Source organism: Felis catus, chromosome D4 (assembly GCF_018350175.1).
Source record: "Felis catus isolate Fca126 chromosome D4, F.catus_Fca126_mat1.0, whole genome shotgun sequence".
NCBI lineage: Eukaryota > Metazoa > Chordata > Mammalia > Carnivora > Felidae > Felis > Felis catus.
In genome coordinates, this window is record NC_058380.1 from 10232775 (window position 1) to 10251132 (window position 18358).

General features: G+C 49.9%; 1 protein-coding gene and 1 long non-coding RNA gene across 3 annotated transcripts; one reads left to right on the top strand and one right to left on the bottom strand.

The window, feature by feature from the left end:
* Window positions 1–381: 381 nt before the first annotated feature.
* On the bottom strand, window positions 382–18009 carry DMRT3 (doublesex and mab-3 related transcription factor 3). Its single transcript, XM_023243312.2, has 3 exons — window positions 16490–18009; window positions 15492–16255; window positions 382–2112 (listed from the first exon to the last, which is right to left on the bottom strand). Exons 2-3 carry the CDS (start codon window positions 15955–15957, stop codon window positions 1145–1147), a joined length of 1434 nt encoding a protein of 477 aa, XP_023099080.1. The 5' UTR covers window positions 15958–16255; window positions 16490–18009; the 3' UTR covers window positions 382–1144.
* LOC109493704 lies at window positions 1647–8338 on the top strand. Of its 2 annotated transcripts, XR_002737811.2 has the most exons (3): window positions 1647–1783; window positions 2809–3036; window positions 6122–8338. It is a non-coding gene; the product is annotated as an uncharacterized LOC109493704 (long non-coding RNA). The 2 variants fall into 2 exon arrangements; XR_002148027.2 differs by lacking the exon at window positions 1647–1783 and having other exon boundaries at window positions 2110–3036.
* Window positions 18010–18358: the final 349 nt, after the last annotated feature.

Genomic DNA, 18358 nt, shown 5'->3' on the forward strand with positions numbered 1-18358 from the left:
CATGACCTGAGCCGAAGTCCTACGCCCAACCGACTGAGCCACCCAGGCGCCACTCATTGTTACCTTATTCTTGAACGGGATCCTCCATTATAATCCCTGTTTATCTTGGACTCGTGGACCGGTAAGTTGGACAATTGCATACAGAAAGCGTTCTCTTACACAAAATAGGCTCTCGCCAAGTATCAGTTGAAGAATTCAAAAAATGGATGGAGGGGCTGAATTTAACTCTATTCTTAAGCAACAAATTCTCCATATTTCTCGAGGAGTGCCCCCTTTCACTGATACCTTGATTCCTGATCCGTGTGCAAGCAAGTGGCTTTTACATCCAGTTTCTATCTTTCCAGATCCTCTTTCCACCAGTAGAAATGACATAAACGAAGGTCATCTCCTTAGTTTATTTTTTTTTCTAGAGCCCTCAGCATGCTACAATAACCTGACAAAGCTTTATCTTGTGTTCATTTCACAATACATTTCATGCAGTTCACAGCTGTGATTTGGGTTTACATCGACAGGACGCATGTGTCAATTCAGCCATGTGAAAAGAATTAATTCTTAATGGAGTTTGTCTCTGAAAACCGTCCAAGCTTAAATAAGCATGTGAGCAGTTCACTCTATTCTCAAGTGCAGTCTCTCTCAAATATGCAAGAAGGATTTTTAGCATAAGAATATAAGGTCCCTGTTCCGAGTCCATTTGCAACTAAACCATTTCCTTTAGGCTTTACATATCCTGAGGAATCCTCTTTCACAAAACTGCATTCAAGTATACTATTTAATGGGACATTCCGGGTTGAGTTGAGGAACGAGGCTGACCTTCAGCCTCACATCCCCAAATAACATCTTCCAGTGGACCCGGCTTTTCCCAAGACTATTCTTAGCATCAGACTCTCTTTTACAATACACATTCAGCACTAAAGCCACAGAGTAGAGCTATTTGGCATTTTCCAATGAAGTGCAAGAAATTAAATAAGTTATGTGTTTTTTTTTTTTATTGCCAAGGTATAGAATCAAGCACAGTCACTTGGTGAAACAGAAGGAAAGGGGGGTATACACAGGTCGTGACCTCTCCTCGCGAGGGGGAGGGGGTGTGGGGGAGGGGCAGATGCACAGAAAACGTCACCTGGTCCCCACCCGGCAGGTAAGCCCTTTAAGAGGATGTGTTGAGTATCCTGGAGTCCGAGGAGTCGGACCGCTCGTCGTAGTCGTCCTCGGTGTAGATGGACTGCTTGGCCACGATCGGACAGCCGTCGTCGGGGATGGAGATGCGGGGGTCCTCGGGGGCGCGCGCGGGGAGGACAGGCGAGCTCCGGAAGACGCCGGCTGAGTTAGTGGGGAAGGGGCCCACGTACTGGGACCTCAGCTGGTACTGCTGCTGCAGCGTCATCGTGTTCCACAGGGTGACGTCGTTGGGCAAAAAGGGGCTGGACTGGTTCCTCGCCAAGGTATTCCTCAGCATCAGCGGGTAGCGGGGCGGCTGGGGGAAGGGGTGCTGCAGGGGAACCGCCAAGGGGTTGGGGACAACGTTACTGGAGTCGGCGGAAAACCTCAGCGTGTCCGGGACCCTGAAGGCCGAGCCCACGGACCACTTGGACGAGGAGATGGGGTAGGAGCTCAGGCTGTGTTCGAAGATGTGGCCGTTGGAGGGCAGCACCAGCCCCTCGGGCTCGGCCGCAGTTCTGTCTGCCGCCGCGGAGACGGACGAGCGGCTGGACAGAAGGACCTCCACGGCGCTCACCAGGTCGCCCCCGCAGCCCTTCAGGATCAGCTCCAGCACCGTCGGCTTCTGGTTGGGGAATATTTTTTTTAACACTTCCAGGGGCGGTCTGTTGGCTTTCAGGCTGAAGGGCAGGGACACGGTCCCCGAGGGGCCCTCGATCAGCAGGTGGTTCTGCTCCGCGTGGTACTTGGGGCTGTCGGGGCGGCTCTCCGGGTTCCCGCCGTTTTTCTGGACCGCGTAGCCGCCTTCGTCCACCGACACGATCTCGGGGCTCTCAGGGGTGAAGCAGCCCTTACTTTTGGCCACATCCGGGGAGCTCCTCTGGTCGGCGTCTTTGTCGCTGAAGGTCTCTGTGTTATCAGCCGAGCTGCTGTCCCCCAGTCGTTCTTCAGTCAGGTCTGAAAAGCAGAGAACAGCTAAGTTAATCCTTTGCTGGTGCGCATGGAGAGGAGCAATTGGAGAGAGCCCCACACACGCATTTTGGAAGGGAACCACGGCTCGGTGTTTGCTAACACACTTAAAAGCCTGCCTGCCTGCTTGCTTGCTTCCTAAAAAAAGGCTTGAACTCATGACCTTGAGATCAAGAGTCACATGCTCTATGACTGAGCCAGCCAGACACTCCTGTGCAGAAAGCCTTTTAAGAAAAATGCAAACCACCTCATTGGCAAATGGAGGGGAGGGAAGACTAAATAAAAATCTAGACATTGGAGTGAATTCTCAGACTAAGAAGGTGCAGAGAAGCCTTGCCCTAAACACAGAACAGTGATGTGATCCCTATAAACGTTAAAGATGCAGCTGTCGTAGCAGTAACCATCTAAATAAGGACGCTCTGTAGTTCTAGGGATAAAAACAGCACAGGGAAGAATAGGAAAATGAGCTTGGGTTTGTCTTCTGGCTACTTTTCTGCAAATGAGGTGGCTGGTGACATCTACGGACATCATCGCCTGGTACATGACCCCTAGATCCATAGAAGGGAATTTTAATATTTTCAATCCATTTCCCACAGGCAGATTTTGTGGTACATGTGTCTCGTGAACTGGTCGTATATTTCATCAGGTTACCATGTACAATAATTAGTCAATATCATTTCCAAGGTGAAAGAAAGGAGCCACGACACATTGAAATCGTTCTTTAAAAGCCACTGGAGGGACTGACAGACTGGAAGCAGAGGCAAGGCAAAACCAGCTGTGAATTCTGGACAGCGAGGCAGGTCGCATGACGGAAAGAAGGAAATGGCTGGAGAGCTTTGTCAAACTGCACAGGGGTCATGACCCGTCAATGAAACAGTGCGCCCATAACTCCAGGACCACAGAGTGCAAGAGGTAAAAATGTTTCACCAGCTGTTTTATTAGTAAGGTTCATGGAAAGGATTTAAAGATACCTTCTTGAATTATATTAAAAGGGGTGGGGGGGTAGTTTCCTGGGTAAAGCAGAGATTGGCTGTGAACTTAAACCAGGTGCAATTTTAACATTTTGACTTAAGATATTACCCCCCAAAGGGCTAGGATTTCTACGCAGGCAGAAAGGAGTAGGTAAGACTGGTTTGCTTGCTTTGGACATGCCAACAGGCCTCTATAATAAAAGAACATATTCTTTATTAGCACGCTATATGCAAGTATGCAACTGATCTAAAGATGAAAATTATTAATGACCCAGTTGTCAGGTTGTAAACAATCGGTTTGCCTGTGTTTTCTACGGCCTGCCTGAATAGCTTCCTTGTCATTTTCTCTGTGGGCACACCTGATTATCTTTAGAATGCCAGCCGGTGAAATTTCATCACGGCCCTGTCAAAAAATCTATCTCCTTCTATTTGTTGTTGTTTATTTTAAAAGCCTTAAACAAAGGCCCGTTTATGAACATTCTTCTAATATGGGATTTACTTCAAGCATAATGGAAAACTAGAAGGTGAGTTCTTCAACAGAGCAATAACTATGCGCCAAGCATAAATGAGCACCTTTTAAAATGTGCTTAAACTGTATCAGTACAACCTTCAGTCCTATGACTGATCTGGTACAAATTCACTTATCCCCAATTTGCATTTTAAGTAAACGACTGCTTTTTCTAAGACAAAATGTGAGGTTTGTATGTGGGGATCATCTGCAGCCCACATATATCATGCCAGCTCTGCTTTCGAGCACAGCTCGGGTTGGGGGGGGGGGGTGTGGGGGGAGGTACAGAAGACCTATCTTTGCAAGAGGAATTTGACATATTCCCTCTCACAATTCCCCAGGACAGGGGATCCACATGTCCTCTCCTGAGTTAATGCGGTATTTGTTCTTGATCCAAAAGAGAAAAACAAGGACAAAAAAGCTTCTAGAGATTCTAATCAGAGAGACCTATGTCAACTTTCCTGACTCATGACCCCATGCACGCCTTTTGGCAGTTACTCTATTATTAAACCCTTGAAAATGAGTGGACAGGGACAGTATGTCAGCTCTGCACTGAACTGAACACACAATTGGACTTTGGCCCCTGCCCCGTGGAGCTTAGGAAAACAAGTCAAATACACTCCCCAGGTAAATATTAAATAATGTTTTAAATACTATGTGCCTCTAAGCAGGGTTTTTTTAATTTAACTTTAGCTTTCCTTACCTATCATTATCAGCATCGAGTATTTGTATCCCTGTAATATGCAAGACGCCGAGGGACATAGAAAAAAGGGAGTGAAAAATACCAGGAAGTATAAGACTTGTCCCTGACTGGAGGAACTTATGATCTAGCTGAGCAGATAAAAGGCATGTGCGGGAAGAAAAGCAAACACAGCCAGACAGAACTTGCTTAGTATCAAATATGATACTTACCGTACACAAACATTCATAGTAGCATTATCTGCCATAGCTCAAAGGTGGAAGGAGCCCAAATGTCCACGGAAGGATGAATAGATAAATAAAATGTGGTGCATACGTACAATGCAGTATTATTCAGTCTCAAAATGTAATTCTGACACATGCTACTGTGGGGATGAACCTTGAAAATATACTAAGTGAAATAAGCCCATCACAAAAGGACACATATTCTATGGTTCCGTTTATATGAGGTAACTTGAATAGACAAATTCAGAGATAAAAAGTAGATTGGGAGCGGCTGGGTGATTCAGTTGGTTAAGTATCCGCGTTTGGCTCAGGTCGTGATCTGAGCATCCAGCTTCCGTTCAAGTCATGATCTGATGGCTCCTGAGTTCAAGCCCCCTGTGGGGCTCTGCGCTGACAGCTCAGAGCCTGGAGCCTGCTTTGGATTCTGGGGCTCCCTCTGTCTCTGTCCCTTCCTTGCTCTCTCTCTGTCTCTCTTTCTCAAAAAATACACAAACATTAAAACAAAAATTTTAGGGGCGCTTGGGTGGCGCAGTCGGTTAAGCGTCCGACTTCAGCCAGGTCACGATCTCGCAGTTCATGGGTTCAAGCCCCGCGTCGGGATCTGTGCTGACAGCTCAGAGCCCGGAGCCTGCTTCGGATTCTGTGTCTTCCTCTCTCTCTGACCCTCCCCCGTTCATGTTCTGTCTCTCTCTGTCTCAAAAATAAATAAATGTTTAAAAAAATTTTTTAAAGAAAGTAGAATAATCGTTACCAGGGCCAGAGGGAAAAGAGGAAATGGGGACATATGGTTTAATAGGTACAGGGTTTCAATTTCAGATGAAAAGGTTCTGGAAATGGACACTAGTGTGGTTGCACAACATTATGAATGCACTTAATGTCACTACATTGTAACCCTAAAAAAGGTTAAAAGAGTTAAATCTCACATTATGTGTATTTTACCACAATAAGAAAAGAGAAGGAATGGGACACACAGTATCAGAGCAGTATAGGAGATGGTGAGATTTAAAAAAAATTTTTTTTAACATTTATTCACCTTTGAGGGACAGAGACAGAGCACAAGCTGGGGCAGGGCAGAGAGAGAGGGAGACACAGAATCCAAAGCAGGCTCCAGGCTCTGAGCTGTCAGCACAGAGCCCGATGCGGGCTCGAACCCACGAACTACGAGATAGTGACTTGACGGAAGTTGGACGCTTAACCGACTGAGCCACCCAGGTGCCCCAAGCGTCTTCTTTCAAACGACAATTTTTCTCAGGACATCTGTCTGGCTCAGTCCACAAAGCATGTGACTCTTGATCTCTAGGTAGTGTGTTCAAGCCCCACGTTGAGGGTAGAATTTACTTTAAAAAAATTTTTTTGGGGGCGCCTGGGTGGCGCAGTCGGTTAAGCGTCCGACTTCAGCCAGGTCACGATCTCGCGGTCTGTGAGTTCGAGCCCCGTGTCAGGCTCTGGGCTGATGGCTCGGAGCCTGGAGCCTGTTTCCGATTCTGTGTCTCCCTCTCTCTCTGCCCCTCCCCCGTTCATGCTCTGTCTCTCTCTGTCCCAAAAATAAATAAACGTTGAAAAAAAAAATTTTTTTTTTAAATTTTTTTTAAAGATCATTTTTCCCATGCTGGATAAGTTGCAAATGCTGAAAATATTTGTGGAAAATGTCCTGAAGTCTACCACCAAATTCAGTCCTCCACAGAACACGTCAGACTCCAGAAGAAAGTGAGTCAAGGAGCCGAAGTTCAGTCACAGAAGAGCTAGAGAAGGATGTTCTGGCTCATCTGACCTATCTGCCGTTGTGAAAACGTATTTTTCCCCCCAATCTACTGGATACTGGATGACAGGACTATAAATCTGACAACGCAAAATGCCAGTTTTGTAACTATTTTCCTGTCTTGCAGAAGAGGCCACAATAGCATCTTCTACGGGTACCAGCTCGTTCACCAACTGTGAACCTCCAGACTGCAACAGTCCCTTCCTTTATTTTCTTGTGCGACCCTGTCCCCCTGCTATGGTGACACGCCCCCAGCAGCCTGTGCTTGCTTCCTGTTCCTTCTCAGCCAGGGGGGGTGGATTGTGCCGATTCATCCAGACACTCTTCTCAGGTTTCTGGGCGGTCAGCCTCCTCAGCTCAGTGCCCGGGCTACGGCCCAGTGGTCAAAAAATAAAAAATAAAAAGCTAACAGGATGTCACAGGAATCAAGTCTACAAATTCAGGGCATTCCAACTAACTGGGCTCAGCACTGTTCATATCCTGTTCAAAGGGAAGACAGAAGCCATTGAAGGGAACAAGGTGTGGGACACATCTATGGCCTTCATGCACCTGAGTACTGCGTGAGCAGAATTCCTATCAACAGCCAAGGCTCTTGGGGTTTCAAAAGTGGACAAGGGAAGACTAGGCTCTCACTTTGTGGCACTTCTGTTCACCCAGCAGTAACTTCTCAAGGGCAGAATGGAGAGTCCCTGCACTCCTGTGGCACTGTGGTATCTACAACTGGTTGTACTGTTGTCCCTAACCTAGATGTATTGTAAATTACCCAGATGTACTGTAAATTATTCTATAAATACAGACTTCCACAAGTAATTATAGAGGGTGAGTTTTGCGGCCCGTGATAAAGTACAACTTAATAACAGGTGTTTCTTTACATCTCTAGGTTTTTTTTTTTCCCCTAAACGAACTTTGCAAAATGTTCATGTTGGCTTAAAACACAAAGGCCTTTCTAGATACGGAAATGTGACACTGCTAACCAACGGAATGGAAAGGGAAATCGTCCCCAAACACTCTACCCTCTTTCTTTTTGAAACTGACACCCTCATTCCTAGAACGTGGAGAGTAAGAATATACTCCAACTGATAACATGTCTACCCCTGGTAATAGGGGTACACAAAGCCAAACCTCATCTTCAAAAAGGAGAAAGAAATCAATTTCATCTGATATTTCAAATTACCTATTGAAAGTGATACAATCTTTTTTTTTTAATTTTTTTAAAAATGTTTATTTATTGTTGAGAGAGAGACAGAGAATGAGCAAGTGAGGGACAGAAAGAGAGGGAGACCCAGAATCCATAGCAGGCTCCAGACTCTGAACTGTCAACACAGAGCCTGATGTGGGGCTCGAACCCACAAGCTGTGAGATCATGACCTGAGCTGAAGTCGGAGGCTTAAATGACTGAGCCACCCTGGTACCCTATAATCTGCTGTTTCTAATGCTTAAACATCCAGGTATTTTAAAAATCTTTCTATTCATTCTTCCATGTCATATTTTTCATGATACAGAATTAGTCCTAGGGGCGCCTGGGTGGCTCAGTCAGTTGAGCGTCTGACATCGGCTCAGGTCATGATCTCACAACTTGTGAGTTCCAGCCCTGCTTCAGGCTCTGTGCTAACAGCTCAGAGCCTGGAGCCTGCTTCGTATTCTGTGTCTCCCTCTCTTTCTGCCCTTCCCCTGCTCATGCTCTGTCTCTCTCTCAACAATAAACATTAAAAAAAAAAATTAGTCCTAGCCACCCCTCAACTAAACCATTCACTAAGCTTTAAGTATTTAAAAGAAGTAGATATTCAATTCAGAAGGAATTTTTTTCCATCCGTGATAATGCTACCAACTTCAAAAAATACATAAACCTTAAGATAGCTCCAAGACTTTTTTTTTCTTTTGCTACAGACTATAACTAGGGAGGGAAACTGAATAGTCACACAAAAGTGACTTCCAATCTAAAACTACAGTTTGCAAAAAGTCTTTAGAGGACTTTTTAAATATGAAAATGTAGTTACATGTTTAAAAAAAAAAAACCCTAGGTATTCATTTCAAATATTTGGGGAAGTCTACCATGGACGGGAAATAAACATTCTGCTCAATACACATAAAAATAGAGAGAGACTCTTTCAGACTCTAACGTGGTGGATTTATCCATTCTATCCAATTATAGCTACAAAAACAAAAATAGATCTTGAATGAAAACACAAAAACATTGGCATAGAGAGGGATGTTTCCTAGTGCGAAAGTCAGTGGACTTTTTTTTTTCTTTTGAAATTATGTCATACATTTTGAAACATGAATTGTACCCCTTGTTCTGTCGACTTGAGCTTGGGGGAGGGGGGACACACCTGTAACTAACTGTTCCCTGAAGGGTCATTTTCCAAGCACACCAGTCTTACAGCAATGACAGAAAAGGAAGGAACCTAGGCTGGACAGGGCTTCTCGAAGAGACCAATGCCCAATCAGAATGCCCAACATACTTTTTTACATTTTCTGTTATTTTTATCTCACGCTAGAAGTGCTGCATCATAAAAAAACAAAAATGAAAAACTGAATGGGTGAAGATCTAAAGTATAGCGGGGAATGAATGTAGGTGGAAAATCATTCCTTTTCTTCTGTGTGTGTGTGGGGGGGATGGGTGGTATGGATCCTGTGAAAAGTATAGACAGTCATGCTTTGCTTTTTAAAATTCATTAACAACACTAGCTTACTAATGTGTGAAGGAATCAGGATGGTTCCTTGGGATCAATATTTGGGGGAACATTGGGCAGAACTTAAGGAAATAAGGCTTGCAACAGTGGACTTTGTATGTCTTGCAAAAATTTAGTTTTGAACTTTGTTGACTCAGGAACACTTTTCAAGAAGGAGGAAAATTACCTATAAATCTACCTGTTTATTTGGTACTTATAAAAATGCGGCCAGTGGGGCGCCTGGGTGGCTCAGGTCATGATCTCATGTTTTGTGAGTTCGAGCCCTACGTAGGGCTCTGGCCTGACAGGGAGGAGCCTGCTTGGGATTCTCTTTCTCTCTCTCAAAAAAAATTAATCAGCATTTTTTCTCTCTCTCAAAAAAATTAATCAGCATTTTTTAAATGTAGCTGTCTACTCATTCATACAACTATTTAACAAAAACCTTAAGTCTCCTACTATGTTCCCAGGCACTGTATTAGGGAAGATTATACAGAGCTGATCAAAACCTTGCCTCTCGGCCACTGACAGGCTTACAGTTTACTGATTCATATTCTGTAAAAATTTCCGTCACCTATGCGGTTGGTCACATCTTACACTGAAATGCAGCAAATAACTAAAAGGCCGGGAGCTGGGCAGACTGTGCTGTATCCACGGGGTTCACATTGTTGTAAACATTCACCTGGAGAGACAAAGCTTGCAACAAATACTCATCCCTGAACTAATAAAAGTAATAAACTAAAAGTAATAAACGGTGAGGGGGGGGCAGAATACCAATCCCCGCTTTGTACAATGTATGCCTGCCTAGTCATTGCAATAAAAAGAGAGAGAGAGATTAGAGATTCAGTAAAGAACTGACCTTCTGAATGTTCAGTTTTCCATAATACTGTTACTCAGCACTTGACTGTGCTTATTTTTATAGCTATTTAATTATAAAATAAAATGGAAAAAAAACTACACATAGTTTTGTTTTCGGTTTCCCTTAGTTTCCTTGGAGAACCTGGAGTCTGCAGTGCTCAGGCAGCAGATGGACCTGTGACCACCAGCTGTTACTACTCAGGCCTTGATCTCTGCCTTGAGCCCCCCCTCCCATTCCCCAGTCCCAAGTCCATACCCCAGTTCCCCGCCCACTGCCTCATCTCCTCCCCAGACAAGAAGATCCAGGGACCTGAGAAGCCAGAACAAGTTAAAAAGCCAAAGAAAGGAGGAAAGCCAGAGGGGAGGAAGAGGGGGAGGGAGGAGAAAGGGAGGCAGGGAGGAGGCAAAAGATTTTTGCTGAGCTCCTCCCTCCCAGGAAGAAGTGCAACAGTTCCAGAAAGGGGCTCCAAGTCCTCCAGGGACGTTGATTTATGAAGATTTACTCACTTTCTCTCTGTAAAGCTGTTAGCAGAAAGTGCTGACTGGCTGCAGCAAAGAATTTCTCATCAATGCTCTTTGATTGTATTTTGCAAACAAAATGCCTGTTGCTTGGTAACATTTCACTTGAGCCTGACCTTCCCCGAAAGTTATTGCTATCAGATTCGATTTACACTGTCCTCCTGTGATTACTGTAATCTTTTAAACCCGGGAGTTCATCCATCAGGGAAAAGAAAAGTTGGTTGTGTAAGTCGAGAGCGCGGCTATCGGCCAGATTTATAACCCGGAGGAGTGTGTTGGGGTGGGGGTGGGGGGATCGTTCCCGGGCGGCAGCGGACCTGCCGCTCCCAGACGCGTTTTTCCTGCCAACCCTGTCCTCAGCGCCACAAGACGGACACTCGGGGCCCCGAGGAGAGAAAGAAGCTGGTGGACGCGCAGGAGCGACCCCCACCCGGAGTGGCGCCCTGCGGGGTGATTGGGTGGGTTCGGCCTCGGCCTGGGGCCGCCAGACATGCAGGTCGCCCCGTTAAATGTGAACTTCAGATGAATAACCAAGGGTTTTTGAGTCGAAATATGCCCCATGCGATATTTGACATGTTATTTTTGTGTGTGTTTGCCTATTTGCACATTTTTGTGCTACCTCTGACACCCCACCGGAGCTCGAGAGGCAGCGGGGAGGGCGCAGAGGGGCCGCCGGCTTCTCCACCCTGCAGCGCGCCGGCCCGGGAGCGAGCGGGGAGGGAGCCGACCGCGGCGCCCGACCCGCCGCCCGCTGTCTCCCCGGGACCGAGTGCAAGGGGACGGCGGCCCAGTGCCGCCGCGCAAACGCCTTCCCTAGCCTTCCCGCACCGCCGCCCTCGGAGAGGAAAGCCCCAGCCCCGGGTGCCGCCGCGGGCTCCCCGAGTCCCGGACCGCGGCCCGGGGCCACCGCCCGCACTTGCGGCGCTCCGGGGGCAGCGTGCACAGCCCCCGCTTCGCACCCCCTAAACCGGCCCCGGAGTAAGGGCTTGGAAGAGGCCACTGGTACAGGACCGCTCCTTCCTCTGCATTGGGTTAGTTTCTGTGTTTCAGAGTGCAACTTGCGTGCGAGTCGGGCTCCTCGCCTCAAATCTGGCCTCCTTAAATAACCAGACCCCCGTTTTAAAAAAATTCATAGGTACCCTGCATGAATGACTTTGAAGTCTTCCCCGCTTTTTTCGTTTGCTTCTAGCCTGTATTCACCAGGGTTTTCCATTCTGGCCTGGACCAGTGATCCAGTAACAATCATACTTGCAGGTGCCTCTGTCTCTTTAAAAAAAAAAAAAAAAAAATTTAAAGTAAAATTAAAAATTAGGAAGCAGACTGGACAGGACCCAATCAAGCTGGAGCAGAAAAGCACAGAGTCTGCATTAAGTTGCTAGGAGGTGCCCCGCAGGAGGTAAAATTAAATAAAGGCAGTTTTCCAAAACCTCCTTACTTCTTTCCCTGTAAGTCTCTTTGCTCCTTTTCAGGAGAAACACCCAGGAAAGGAGCTCCTACTTTCCTATATGATCCTGTTCTTCTATTCCTAACCAAATAAGCTGGCTTTCTGTTTCTTTCTTTTTCCTTTAAGAACATTTTAAAGAACTTGTGTGCATATTTATTTTGTAGATAAATGTAGGAAGAATCTATAACTACAGGTCTTTCCTTGCACAGTGGGGAGGACACCGAGGACACACTCCCAGAGGAAAGCCGGGGGGTTGGGGGGAGGGATGAGAACACAGGAATGTAACTTTAGCTCCTCACCTTGGTCGTGACCCTTAACTTTCCTCAGCTCTTGAGCCCACGTCCTGAAAGGCTGGCTTGGCTGGTTGAAGCTGCTGACTCAGACACACTAAGAGCTGAAAGATGTTCACACTTCCCATGATATTTTCATGGGGGGAGGGGAGAGAGTGAGGAGGGAACTTAGGAAAATAAGCGAGTCAATGGTATAAAGAAGCCTAAATTCGAATTTGGGGCTCAATCAAAATCTAATAATATCAGACCAGCCATAGACGATAATCAAGCAGCAAGGGAGGAAAAAAGAATGCTTCAATCCGTAACTAGAATTAATAACATTGGGGTATGAAACTTCTCCTTAAAACCACCACCACATTGAAAGGAATGCTCCATGAACTACACCAGGAATGCTCCATGAACTACACCGTTAGATTAAATAACCCCTATTCCTTCTAAGAATTTGATGCAGGATTTTGGGAAAGATTTCTTCGAGCAACAAAACCGAGTCTGGGGGTTAACCTGTCACTCCCCTAACTGGGCTCCAATGGGTGCCCAGCAAAGGTACCCTTCTCTCTCTCAGGCCAGCGCTTTTCTCAAGGATTTCTGGAGAGGGAAAAAGATTCCTGAGTTTGTGCACCTGTGTTTGTATCCAACAACAAAAAAAAAAAACCTATGTCTCCATAGCTGTGTACTAAAGAGGCCCTTTGCAAAACGAAGCGCGTTTTTGACACCGGTAGCACAAAGAAACAAATCTCGGTCATGTGTCAGCAGATATTTACATTCCTAATGGTCTGTGAGCTTCTTGTCCGTGTGGACACGTGGATGTACTATTCCAACAGACCTTCACCTACCTCTCTAAACCGTAGTGAGCTACTCGTACAGGAGTTTCGGATGTGCTTCTCAATGCGCATGGCATGTGACATACAAACACAGTACAAGAATAATTGCAAAAAGGTATAATACAGACAGCCAGAGCAATCACATCTAGACAGTTTTCCCTAACTTAAACCCCAAAGAGCCTTTCTCCATAAAAAGCACTGCATAGAACTGATCCACTTGTGTGCAAGACTTCCTAAGGGGGAATAATTATCTGTTCTTTTCCTGCCTCCTCCCACCACTGGATTGGTGGTTGGCTTTTTTTTTTTTTTTTTTTGTTAAGAACGGAATTATGGGGTTGAACCAATTGAAAGAAGAGAACAAAAGTTGTATAAATGAACGTGCAAGGTATGTGGTGTGACCAGCTGGAAACTGAGCTTTTGGTCCCTGATGGTTCACCAACCCCCCCACCCCACCCCTGCGCCATCACTCTGACCTCTCCTTGTGGTAAATCCTAGTCTCCTTTTCAATTATTTGTTTTCAACTTGGAAGGCTCAGGCTATCCCGGAATAATTGGTATGAAGTAAGAGAGAGAGCACCAAGTCTGGTTTGTCCAGTTGAAATCTGTCTCCCTCTTTTATTCCCCCACAGCACACTGCCACAGCTGCTACCCCACCCTCCTTCCCCCCTTCCGGCTGGCTCTCCCTCCCCCTCCTACCCTGGCTGTTTTGGTTTGGGGACTCTTCAGAGACCCTGAACTTTGGCTATCCCAAGGGATGGTTTGAAGAGCACAGGATGTGAAAGAATCTCCTGGACAAAGACTCCAGAAGCCAATGCCCTTGGGGTGCCGTCGGGCAGATGGCCCCTGCAAAATGCTACTACCCCCTCCCCAGGAACTCCAACTCCTGCTCTGGTGCTGGGGAGATGAAGACAGGGAAACTGGAAACGGAAAGGCTAAGCAGAGTCAGTGGCATGGATCAGCTTCTAGAACCGAGAAGACAAAGCTCTCCTAGTTACTAACTTGTCCTAACTTAAAGGAGAAAAGCAAAACGGATCTTCTTTCTCCCTACCTCCTCTTCCTCTGTGGTAAATCTATAAATACAAAGAGATCGGGTGGGACAAAAGCGAGTAGGGGCGGGGTGGGGGGGCTCATTACTCAGAGACAGTACTACATTACTCAGAGACCTACTTTGGATTAAATGTCCACAAAACCCACGTTCAGCAAACTGTCCTCTGTCCAGAAAACGCCCAGTCTTACTCTTCACATAACACGTTCTCAGAGCTTCAGGCCTGCAGATCATAACTGAGCAATGGGGACAGCCGAACTGGGCCATCCAGGCTGCCTACCAACTCACCCCAAAATGAGTGAGTCTGTATTTCCCCAGCTGCACCCAGCAGTCCAGTGCTCCTGAAAGCATCTCTCCAGAAGCCAGGAGTGATGTCTTTTTTGGCGGTGGGGTGGTCATAAGCTCTATCAGTTCTCCCTACAGGAGGGTGCTGGGACTTCCAGGGCCTTCGCTCTCCCAAGTCCAGCACAGCCCCTACTCCCCTTCCTAGGAAGATGGGCTTTCTTCTTGTATATATTTGCCCCAGTCCCAGTCCAAGGGAAACGTCAAACACATGTCCACTCAAATCGAAGAGCCTAAAATCAAAGCGGCACTTGGGCTGGGCAGGACAGCAAGCTAGAGACTCCCCAGGAGCAAAGACACTCAACTGAGGCCTGGAGGAAGGAAACGGAAGTGGGGAGGTGGGGTGGGGGCCTATGACCACCTCCGGGACACTGGGTAGACCCATCCTCTCTACAGCACCCAAGAGAGGAAAGGGGAGGTGACAGAGCCTTTGCTCCAAATCCGTGGCTTAGCAGCATGGGGCCCAGAACCTGGGAAAGGGCAGGGCAGAGGCGTCCTTCTCCATTGGAGGTCAGGTTCTGAGACACAGATGAGGGCGGCCGGGGAACGGTGTTTAAAGGATTTGAGCAGCTCTGCAAAAGCTGGGTGCGCCAGATTCTGGGTCCCCGCTACGAATTCGGGAACGTTTCCGGCTCTTTTTAACTTGGCTTGTAAATGAGGCTTCTTCAACAAATTGCAAGAAGCTGGAAGCCACCGTGCGCTACTGGAAAGGCTTCGGGTCCGCTCCAGTCCCTTGGAGTCCGAGAAGCAAGCCCAGCTCGGACTCAGCCAAGCCCTGGCCTAGACTAGTCACCTGCACCTACCTGTTCCAACCTCCAAAGACAAGGCCCCCTAAGCCCGCAGCCTGAAAAGCCGGGCCACGCGATGGGGTGTGTGCCCGCGTGGGTTTTAATTTGGTCCTGTTTCGAGCTCTTTATTTACCGGCTGAAGCAGCCACGTCCCCCTTTTTACCTGGGGAAGGTATTTGGCAAGCCCAATGCACGGTCCCGCCGTTTGGCTCGCCGGCGCCGCGCCTGTCCGGCCCGTGCCCGGGCTCTACCTGCTCCGGGTCCGGACTGAAAACCAGCCCGCGCCGGGAGAGTGTGAACCGGCTTGGCGGGACTTTGGAGGGAAGGCCCGAACCCCTGCCTCGGGGCCTCCCGGGCCAAACCGCGGCGGCCGCTCCCAAGTTTTCGCCCACGCGCCGCGCCCGGCTCCCGCACCGCAAGACGCTCGTACCTGGCTTGGCGAGGGGCGCCTGCAACGCCCCGGGCTGGGACTCGGCGGCCCAGCGCAGCGCGGCGGCCGCAGCCAACTCGGCTGCGGGGCGCGGCGGCGGCGGCGGCGGCGGCGGCTGAGAAGGCTGCGAGGTCGGCGGCGGCTGCGGGGCGGCGGCGGCGTCCCCCGGCGGCGGGGGTCCCGGCAGGGCGCGCAGGGAGTCCGGGATGAGGCTCTCGAGGCTCTCGTTGGCCTGCTGCCTGCGCAGCGCCACCTGCGCTGCCATGACCCGCTGCCGCTCGATGATGAGGATGCACTTCTCACAGGTGCAGTCCTTGAAGCGGCAATAGCGCTTGTGGCCCTTGAGCCAGGACAGCACGCCGTGGTTGCGGCAACGCGCGCACTTGGGCGTGCGCTGCAGGGGCGCCCGCGGCGGCTGCGACACCGGGCCGCCCATGTACAGGTAGGGGGAGCCGTAGCCGTTCATGTCCCGGACTCCAGGAAGAGCAGGCGGGCTGGCGGCGGCAGCGGGCCAGGGGGCGCTGGACGGCGGGGCAGAGAGGCCCGCTCTCGGGCGGCCTCCGGGCGGCGCGGTCCTCGGTCCCGCAGCCCCGGCGGCCGCGTGCGCTCCGGGATGGCGGGAGGTGCAGCGGCCGTCTTCAAGGATCCCGCGACGCCCGCACCCTCAGCCTCCCTCCGGTGCTCCGCAATCCCACGCGCGTCGCGTCTCTCTGCCAGAGGCTGCTTCGGCTGGCACGTCCTTCCTCGCAGAGGCGTTGCGGCGGCTGCAAAGAGCCGGCGAGAGCTCTGGTTAAGGTCTGAGCCAGCTCGTCTGCAGCTCCCGCGCGCGCCGGGCGGCCCCAGCACCTCCTCCGCCGCCCTCCCCCCTCCACTCCTCCTCCCTCCCACTGTCACCCCCACCCCTAGGGTCCCGATCTCCTTGCACTCCCCACTCCCCACCCCACTCCACGCCTTCCTCTTTCCTTCCCGCTCGCGCCCCCAGAGTCCCTGCACTTCACCTTCCTTGCCACCTGCAGCCAGGCCACTCTGGCGGGGGCGCTCACGGCCCCCTACTCCAAGCTCTCTTCGCTCGGCCGGACTGCGGCGCTCCGGGACGCGGCGGTGCACGCGGGGCGGGGAAGAGGAGGGCCGGCGGGGGTGCGGGTGGAGGTGCCCGTAGGCCAGTGAGCTGGCCGCTCCCCTTCTCTCTCCTCCCCTCCCTGCAGGCCTGATTTGTCGGCACCGAGCCCGAGGCCACTTTCATCCCCACACTTGGCGGCCGAAATGGCTCGGCGAGATCCGGAGCCTACCCGAGCCTTGCGCGTGCACTTGGGACCCAGCAGGAGCCGAGAGGGTTTCACTTAGGGCGAGCCAGGCCCTGCGGCCACTGGCGGGTGCAGTTGGGGTAGGGCAGTGCCACTGGTTCGGGGAAATTTTGACTTTCTTGATTTCCTTTGCAACATTTCTTTTTCTTTTGCTGCTGTAGGACAAAATGTATGTTTATGAAAACCTGCTGGCCCGAGGATGACAACCCATCTTGCGGGCTATTTCAAGGGGAAAAAAGACCGCCCTCTCTGGCCTTGAGTTTCTCTACTCCCCAACCCATGTTTTAATAATAATAGTAATTTTAGGAAAAAAAAAGTTTCAGTCCTGAAACGCCAGGAAGTGCTCCTGTGGAGGATCTGCTTACGTGCGGGATCTAACTTTCTCTCAGCGGACGGAGGAGCCACGTTAGCACCCCACGAGCTGCCGGATGTGACGACGATCTCCCCTCTGTTCTGCCCAACAGTCATTGCCGCACCATCAAACGGAGGTCTGGAGTCGGCCAGTTCAAATGGCCACAGACTCAGTGACTGAATTATGGATGAGGGATGGGGCCATCCCTGCCCTCCCCCCACCCCCCAGCGTCTTTGGGTAGGCGTGGAAGAGCGCGCTTGCACCAGATGACAGAAAGAAGCAAACTTTGTTCAAACTGTTAGCGGCGTGTCTCTAATCTCGGAGTACCGGTTTGGCCTAATGCAGACTCCCGCTGGAAGTGCGCCGCGAAGACTAAGCAAACACACACGCACACACGCACACACGCGCACACATGCACACACACAACGCAAGAAAACAAAGAAACAAGCAAAAACGGGAGGACACAACGGTGCAGGGTAGCACAATGGTTCAGTGCAAAGCGGGGGAGATGGCATTCCCGGAGCCTTCGTTCCGCGGGCTCCTGAGAGGACACTGAGCTCATCTCTTGGAGGTCTCGGCGAATCGAATTCGAGAGGAGTCCGCAAGAATGGCCAACCCTTGGGCTGCACAGCGCCCCTTGTCCTCCCTGGGAAGCCGTTTTTCTCTGCACTGCCCTGGAAGCAAGTAACAGGAAAACGTCCCTCTGTGTTTGCTGTGAATTCAAATAAAGCATCGCCAGGCGTTCTGGCGGCAACCCTCCACCAGATTTCGGGAAGGGAGGAGGATTAAAAAGGGAACCCGGTGTCCCTTGAAGTCCTAGCCGCCCCCTTTGTCAGACTAGTCCGGAGGTTGGGGATCACTGGATGTTGGCCTGGTGGGGGGGGGGGGGCGTGGGCAGGAAACCTGTGAGGAGCAGTGCTACCCCTGGGCCAAACTTGGGTCAGTACAGACTCCCTCAGTGTCGCCTCTCATTCCCCCTCATCCACCCCCACCCTCAACCCCTCTTCTCCCGACCTCTGTTAGGAAAACAAGCCCTAAAACACAACTGGAGGGAACTTCCTACACTTTCGGGATCGGAGGCAGAGGTCACCGGCACCGCCCCCCCCCCCCCCCCACACACACCCCGCGGACCTGAGACTGGGAAGTGGGAATTGTTGGCCAGTCCCTTCACATAAAGACAGACAAGAAGGGCCCAGAATGACACTGAATCT